Raw genomic sequence first — 8,735 nt, 5'->3', positions numbered from 1 at the left:
TCACATGTAAAATTGAAGGACATTTCATTCTTTAGGAAGTACAATGTCATTTTGGGTCTTATTACTAGTTTTCCTGCTTGTTATTTTTTATTCAAAAGGATGTGATGTTTACTTCACTATCAGATTAGCACACTTGTGCCTGTTTAGTAGTCAGTGCATGATACAAGCTTTTGGTCTTCATTGATGCGTGTGCGCAATATTAAATAGCATCAAGTTACATTTCTCGGCTCCTCTATAATATAAATAACTTCATTTCTTGGGATAGGCACAATGATAAAGTAATATGGTTCTTGTATTGAACGAAATTTCTCAAAATTTTGTTGAGCCTTGTAAAAGACAAGTGCACTTGTCAAAACGTCGTCTCCAGCACCCACCCTTCGTTTACAAAATTTTCATGGCTCCCCAATGTGTAATTTTTACTAATAAAACTCTATCTAGCAAAACCATCTTACGCAGTTTCTAATTTAGTGAAGAATTTCCTTTCACCAGCAAAAATCTGTAGAATGTAATGTTGTCTCCAGACCGATTTAAAGTTTTTTTAAAATGACTATGTAAAAAAGCAGTGATTTTTTTGATAATTTTCCTGCAACAGATTTGGGTATGTGCTCTGACACTACCACATTGAAGCATTTATGTGCCCTCACTTTACTTTTATGGAGCTGCATGCCGTAAGCCTGTGCAGAAGAACAATGAATGCAGCCTTTGGCAGTGCTCTTACGTTCCAGATGGTGGCAGAGGTGACGGTGGTTGCTTTTGTTATTTCATGGCTTATGCGGCAGAAGGCACTGGTCACTCTTAGCCTTTTTCTAGCTTGGAATGCTCGCACAATCACTGCATTCATTCTCCTTGTCATTGCATATCGGTAACTTGTCATAGCCTCATGTCTCCTTAGTCTGCATCACCCAGACACGGTGTCCCTTTATGTGAAATTTGCCCCTACGGATTTTTAAGACACAAAGGTCAGGCTAAAAGTACTCTTTGCTATTCTAATCGGTCCATGTTCTTGCAGAAGCCACAAAGATATGGCTGTTTTTAATGACCAAATAATGACAAAAAGGGTCTAGGGGAGCTCAAAGTTTTGACAGCTTATTCATCATATCCTGCATCAAAAATTGTAGGCACACATGTGTGGAGTAAGCTAGGCTCACATTGAGAGCATACTAACTAATCACAATCTGTGAACTTGTTCTCTACCTACCAGAAAGATAAAGTATCACTGATACCTAATGAACCTCGTGATTTTATACAGAATGCATCCATGCATTCTCGAGTAGTTGTGTCCCTGCTTCTGCCAATAATTCAAACCTTATCTAGGTACGGCTCAAATTTATGAGAATCGCAATGTGTCAGCAAATGTGCCCCATCTATCTTTTAACGAAAGCTCACGTTTCTGTGCATGCCCATTCACGCATATTCTTGCCCGGCCAACGTTCATGTTTTGCCGTAGGATAGTGCAAATTCATAAACGACCACGTTGACACATTTTGTGCATGATTGGCGTGCCTTTGTTGCTTCCATTATATAGTATACATGAGAAAGCTGAGATGATTTTCGTGGCGCAGAAAAAAGAATCGGCATACCAACTGTGTTTGCAACCGTTTTTAGGTCGTGTGCAGCTCGGTACATACACGGTACAACCTCAGGTCTCGCTGTTCTGCGCTCTTGCTCTACCCCAGTACCGTGGTGTTCTCTCTTGATAGTCTGGTGGAGCAACTCAGCTACAGCGTTAAGGAGCATGCGAAGGAAACCAACCACAGACAACCTGTCCAATCGGTTTTGAAAAGTCTTCTGCATAACTTGTGAGTACGACCCTGCACATGCATACTCTGGGCATTGTTCAGCTATGGCCTTTTTCACAGTTTTGGAATGCGTCAACTCGTATGAAAGCAATTTTTCAGCCCACCTAGACAAAAAAGCCAACAGCCGTGACGACTCTGCAAGGTAATGCGCTAAGCCAAAAACTGCAAAAAGACACAAGCCTTCAACTCATGTGTAAACACCAATCCTTTTTCAGTCTGCGAAAGCCTGCTAGAACATTGTTAACAATGGGCTAATATGTGACGGTGGTTAGTTTCTTTAAAATAATAGAAAAATTATCATCATACGTAAGAACTTCCACAACCTCCCACAAATTAAAATTTTGGTGGAACGTAATAAAAGCAGTTACGGTCAAACATAAGAAATTGCACAACACAGGAGCAACATACGAGCTACCTTTAACATAAAACTTGAGAAGGGCCATAAAAGCTTATACTGCCATGCCCGCGGCATTTCTGAAGGCAACCACACCACTCTCGTCCGTGCTACTTCTTATGTAGAAAAACAATTCACCGTGCAGGACAGAATAAAATGAGTCCTCAACATCTACCAAGAACAAGTACCCATCGCAGGATTCTTTGCAGCAAGTAGATGATGCATGAGAAATTCTCAGTTTAAAACGAGTCTCTTATGGCAACTGAGTCTAGCCGCTTCATTAAAAACTGACTAATCATTTCTGCCAGATACCTCAATCACTCACAATTGTCCTGAATGAAACACCGGGCTTATGTGTCTTGGCCGTAGCAAACACAGAAAGGGTTTCTTTTTGCTAGCTGCAGTATGCAATAGACTCTGCTAGTTGTGCTAGTTCCAAGTCCTTACTCAGAGCCACTGCCTCGCTTTTCAAAACTTTTGTTTTGATGACTTTCAACTTGACGAAGTTCATGTAGACTGCTTGTCTTGCCTTGAAAGTTGCACAAATCTACATTCATTACTACGGAGCCACTACTTTTATCCACTTGAAATGGGCACAAATTGTTGCACCTGAAGAATGACAACACCTACCAACGTATCCTACTCATGAAGAGGGTTTTCCTCCTGTTCTTTCTTGAGCTTAGACATTGTCTTGTAAGCAATAGTCCCAAACTGCGACATTGACTTTTGCCGCAACTCGTCGGTGCAATGCCAGTAATTACTGAGCCAGCAACAAAGGTTCGTGGCTATATTTTGGGCCTTTGTTGAGTACATAGCGTACACTTTCTGCAATGTGAACATTTCCCAGCCCAGTGAGGCCTTCTCGGGTCGTGCGAGCAGGGTTCTTCAGTATGAAACAGCGGGCATGCCTCATCTTCAGGTTCCAGTTTGCCTCAGTGATGTGGGCTGCTGAACACTTGGCATCGCGAAACTTCTTCAGTGCAAGCCACTCCAGGTCCAAACTGAAGCGAATAGAATGAAGCAGGTAAAGAAAGCACACATGCTGCCACAAATTATGATTTCACATTGTTACAAGCTGCCACTCTAGCATCGCCAGCTCAAAGTCGGCGATGAGAATGACAGCAGGTTAGCTCGTTCCGTACGCAAGCAGAGACAGTGAAGAGATCAGAGACGTGAGAAAACAAAACAAACTTTATTCTAGTGATATTGCAGCACACGGGATCTAGTAAAACACTTCAATACAACTAACAAAATAAATCAGCTTACACGAGAGAACTATTACAAACTACACAAACTACCAACAATAGACTACGGAGGAGAAAGTTCGAAGATATAAACAGGTGAAGGCATACGTGTGATGACCGGCAGCGTTGCGTCCCCGACGATCGGATGCGAGGAGTCGAAGAGAGTTCTGGCACGACTGCGATGTCGGCGGTGTTGCTACGCTGGTGGCTTCGGGAGGCTAGTGCTTGCAGGTGACCTCAGGCAGGTTGAGCTAACTCGAGGCGAAGGCCAGATGTCTACCTTGCAGACGTTAATATCGCGTCACAACTAGACGAACGGCTAAGTTTAGGTGGCCAGCCGATACAGAGCCACACTAAAAACTTCTAGAAGAGATGCTTGTTGATTTGTTTCTACACCATGTTGGTCAGCGACTAGTCTGCCTAGCAGGGCAAAATCCTGCACTTAAATCCCCCTCGTGTCTCCTCGCTCTCTTCCTTGGGGACAAGAGACCTCTTCATGGATCCAATCATGTGCGTTTAATTGATAAAAACTCCGCCCCAAAAATATTTTGACCCCACCCCTTTTTAATTGGGAGAGGGCCCTCAATGAGCGAGAGTGACAACCTGTCGGGTTGTCGTCATACGGCTTGGCCTTTAGAGCGTTTCCCACGCTTTTCCCCGTGGGAACGGTCAAACCGTTTGGCTCTCAGCCGGTGCGTCTCGTAGTCTAATCCTTGTTCGGGGTATACCGCGGCCTTCTACGACCTTGCAGACGCCGCCGCAGTTACAAAGGATCAAACGTCGGCGGCGACGTTCAAAGGAGAGCACCCCATTCTGCACTTCTTGGCTCTCTTTCATGCACCCGTCGTTCCCACGGAAAGTGGGGGAGTACGGCGCCCGTTAATTGTCGTGACGCAAGGTCGCCAAAAATGGCCGTCCGTGACACACATACTTTCGTAACATCACTAAATGAAGGTGCAACTTCCCCAAAAAGAGCACTCACTTCTTGTAGAACATGGCCTTTCGGGGAAGTCATGCCTTCGTTTGGTTGTGTTAGCAAATATGTAAAATTTTAAAATCCGATGTGTGGTGGCAGGTGCGCTTATTTTTTTACCTCCTTCATGCAATGTGCTTTAGTTTAGAGCTGGAGTGGTTGGTGCTAAAGAAGTTTTGCAATGCCAACCGTATCATACTTGACCAGGCACAATAAGAAGTGTCTAGTCAGGCATGTGTTATCAGTCGAAACGCGTCATCTCTCAGAATTCATATGCTGAAAGCACCCTGAGGAACCATGCATCTACGGTTAAACAGGCACGCCTTTCCACGTGGTCACTCTTGTTCAAAACAGCCCAGCATGTCTATTAGGTCACGCATGCTCCTGGGCACACCACGTCGGAACCCACAACTTCTGCAAGGTACCACGAATTAAGCCTGGCTGCAGATGCACTGTACAGAGTCGGGGTCATGGCTATACATGGTTCTGGTAAATCTTCCAGATATGTTTCAACGTTGCTAGAAACATGTCGAAAAGCAGTTGGTAGTACAACTACAACACGTAAGCAGTAGCACTGCGATGCGAGTTGAATAACCTGTTGGTATTGAAACCAACATGCGATGTGCAACAGCTCGATAACGCATGCTCTTCTTGTATATCAGCCTTTTTTTATGTCCAATTCTATACAAAGGCTTCTCCCAGTTACCTACAATTTTCCCAAGCCTGTGCAAGCTTATTCGATCTTATGCATGCAAATCCCATCTAGCCTTCTGCCTTTCTCAGTTATTTTTTCCATATTTTTGTAGCCACACAATCTCTCTAACTGGTCACTTGTCTCTCCCTCGCATTGCTTGGCCTGCCCAGGTCCACCCTTTTTTTTTTTTCTTAATGTCAGCTAGAATGTCATCTAGCCCTGTTTGTTCTCTATCGAGTTCTGCTTTTTTAATATCTCTATGTTATGCTAACTATTTTCTGTTTCTATTTTGCATAGTTCTTAATCTGTTCTGAACTTTTTTTTTCTTTTCTTCTTCTTTTTTTACTATCATTCAAGTTTCTGCACCATATGTTAGTACTCACAGAATACAATAGTTGACCACTTTCTGCTTTAGGGACAGTTGTAAATTGCCTTTTAATATTTGAGAATGTCTGCCAATAAAGCTTTAGCCCATCTATATTGTTTGGTGAATTTTCTTTTCGTGAGTAGTGTGTCCTGTGAATATCTGACTTAAATACATATATATTGTAAGGATTCTAGTGTGCCGTTGCGAACTCTCACTCTCTTGTTTGGCCTCCTAAGATTAGATCCTTGTCTTTTACTTATCTGTAACCCTACTTGAACACTTTCTCGGTTTGGACCCTCAGTTCATTGTAGTTCAACGGCACCACTGCTGAAAAGCAAAATGTCATTTGCAAAGCGCAAGTACCGAGATATTCCTTGTAAATGTTTATTCGTGTTTCTTAGCAACATGGTGGCTCAAATACTTCTGCTAAGCAAGCTGTAAATATTGCTCAGATTTCGTCTCCTTACCAGATCCACTTCACGAATAAAATTTTTCTGCTCTGCGACAGCTCCTCCCCCATAAAGAGACTTTTGTAGTCACCCCTCAAGACCTTAATAAAGTTCATTGTTTTTCTGTCTGTCTGCTATGGACTCTCTGTAGATGTTGGCTAGGGTATTCACGCATGCATTATGCACTAGCTACTCTAAGACTGCTGGTATCTCTACAGAGTCGAATGCCTTTTATTAGTCTCTGCAAGCTAAGTAAATGGATGTATTCCGTTTCGCAGATTTTTCAGTTTGACAGCGCGTGACTACGATCCGTGAGCCATTCCTCAGGCATCTTTCTAGAGGAGGCGTTGGTTGAACTTTGTTTGCTACAAATTAGGCCAACGCCTCCCCTAATAAGACGCCTGAGGAATGGCTCGCGCTCCCAGCGAAGCTGGCCTGCCTTCATTTTTAAACAAGCTCCGCGATGTGGCGCTCGCGACCGACACTATTATGCCCTCCGTGCCGAGCAGGACATGAGCAGGGGAGCTTTCACAGTGGGGAGTATGGGAGACACTGTGGTCCAGAGGACATTCGGACATGTCGATCAAAGTGCCATAGGCGCTGGGCGAAGTGGCAATGCTTCCGATTGTGTTTTCTTAACATGCACGGTGCCCGCCGGGAACAAAAGTGGGGAGAGCTGTATAATGCCCTGAGAGACGAAGAGTTCTCGCTATGTGCAGTGGCAGAGACCCACTTGCGAAATCTGGAAGAGCCACCAATTCAGCCAGACTGGCACTGGACGGGTCAGAACAGATCTGGCCAGAGTCACAAAGGGGGAGGGGTCGGTGTGTTATGGCGCCACGACCTCCATTGGCAACGTTTGGATGGGGAATGCAGAGACCACATGTGGGTAATAGGAAATGTGCTTTGTGTGAACACTGCGGTGTGTGTTGTATACTTGTCTGTGCAAGGCCTACACGAAGTAAGGCTTATTAGATATGTACGCGAGGACGCACGACGACTGCAGGCAGACGAGCTCATCGTTATTGGCGACTTTAACGGGCACCTGAGTGAGCTGGACGGGCACCTTGATGCCAACGGGGAGCTGCTCCTGCAGTTGGCCGAAGACTTAGACCTGGTCATCATGAACCTCGAGCCACAGTGGGAGGGACAGTTCACATGGTGTGCTCGCGGCAGCGCCACCAATATTGATTATGCCCTGGTCTCTTTGCGTTTGCATGCAATGCTACATAGGTGCGGTGTGGACGAAGAGGGAAAGTACAGTCTCGGCAGCGACCATAACCGCCTCAGGCTCGACTTCGGACACTCCTGTCATAAGGGAAAAATAATTTCCAGACGAAAGAAGATCAAGCGGTACCTACCACACCATTCCATCGACGCTGTCGTTGAGGACTTCGAGACTTGTGCCGAAATGCACGAGGCTACCACTTATGACGAGTACATGTTGGCCCTGCGACGGGTGGTGGAACGACATATGGTCCCAGACAGACAATCGACACGAGCGTTAGAGAGTCCGTGGTGAGATAGCGATGTTAAGGAAGCCTGGAAAAGGCGTCGAGAGGCAAACAGGGAGCATCGAAGGATGGTGCAGTCGTCGGATATAGAGACATGTGCAGCCACCTGGCAGAGATATCTTGAACTGAAGCACAAGGTACAGGCATTGGTGCAGGCGAAAATTGCCGAGTACAACAAGAAGCTATTTCAATCTCTGCGCGAAAAGGGCAAGAACGCAGCCCAGAAGTTCTGGCAATATGTGCAAACACTGTACAGGCGACAACAGAATTCGCACCAATTGAGGGATGCTGACACCAACCAGCCAGTGGCACATGTGCGGCAGCACCTGACACGATACATCAGTGGACTGTTAGGCTCGACGGGAAATGACGGCGACAGGGATGCTTCCGTGGCCGCGACACTGCACCCTGCCCTCAGCGAAAGGCAAGAGAAAGAGGAACCGCGCTGGGCGGTGAGCAGTGTGACAGTCATCCGTGCCTTAGCTCGAATGAGCACTCGTACTGCAACGGGGCCCGACGAGGTGCCAGCGCGCCTGGTGAAGTGCCTCCGCCCACAGGCTAGGGAGAAGCTTGCAGACCAGCTGTCGAGCATCCTTTCTGGCGCTGAAATCCCGAAGGACTGGCGTCAGGGTCGGATAACATTGATCCTAAAGCAAGGCGGCGCGGCGGACCTGCTGCAGAGCTATCGTCCTATTACGGTCACTAGCGTGATGTACCGAATGTTTGCCGGTATCCTATGGGAATGGCTAAGTGGCTGGGCTGAGACGAAGAACTTGCTGATGGAACTACAAAATGGGTTTCGTTCGGGTCGTAGATTGGAGGATAATATTTTCACTCTGACCCAGTGTGCCGAAATAGCGAAGCTTGAAGGGCGATCTCTGCTATGCTGTTTTCTGGATGTACAGAAAGCATACGATAGTGTCCCGCAGGCAGCATTGTTCGATTGCATGAACCACTTGGGCCTTCCAGAGATCCTCATGTCGACCGTGAGACGTATGTACAGAGGTAACACTGTAGTGGCACACTTCGGAGATGTTCAGTCAGACCTCGTTGTAGTAGTGAAAGGCCTGCGTCAGGGTTGCCCACTTTCACCATTACTGTATATTCTTTACGTCTCAAGCCTCGAGAGGAAGCTTCTTAGCTCCAGCCTTGGTTTTCGGCTCCACCACACGACCAGCGGTATCGACGAGAGGCGTCGTCTACCGGGCTTAACGTTCGCAGACGACATCGTGCTCATGGCAGAAAGCACCGAGGAAATGCAGGCACTGCTGGACATCTGCCAGGATGAAATCACCCGCCTG

The 8,735-nt window shown here is 46.2% G+C and overlaps 1 protein-coding gene across 1 annotated transcript; it reads right to left on the bottom strand.

Moving 5' to 3' along the window:
• Positions 1-2,534: 2,534 nt before the first annotated feature.
• On the bottom strand, positions 2,535-8,450 carry LOC142776541 (uncharacterized). The gene is made up of 2 exons (XM_075880387.1): positions 7,282-8,450; positions 2,535-3,194 (listed from the first exon to the last, which is right to left on the bottom strand). The coding sequence occupies exons 1-2, from the start codon at positions 7,392-7,394 to the stop codon at positions 2,951-2,953; spliced, it is 357 nt and encodes a 118-aa protein (XP_075736502.1). The 5' UTR covers positions 7,395-8,450; the 3' UTR covers positions 2,535-2,950.
• Between the last annotated feature and the right edge of the window lie 285 nt (positions 8,451-8,735).

Source organism: Rhipicephalus microplus, chromosome X (genome assembly GCF_043290135.1).
Source record: "Rhipicephalus microplus isolate Deutch F79 chromosome X, USDA_Rmic, whole genome shotgun sequence".
Taxonomy (NCBI): domain Eukaryota; kingdom Metazoa; phylum Arthropoda; class Arachnida; order Ixodida; family Ixodidae; genus Rhipicephalus; species Rhipicephalus microplus.
This window is presented reverse-complemented; position numbering and strand designations above follow the sequence as displayed.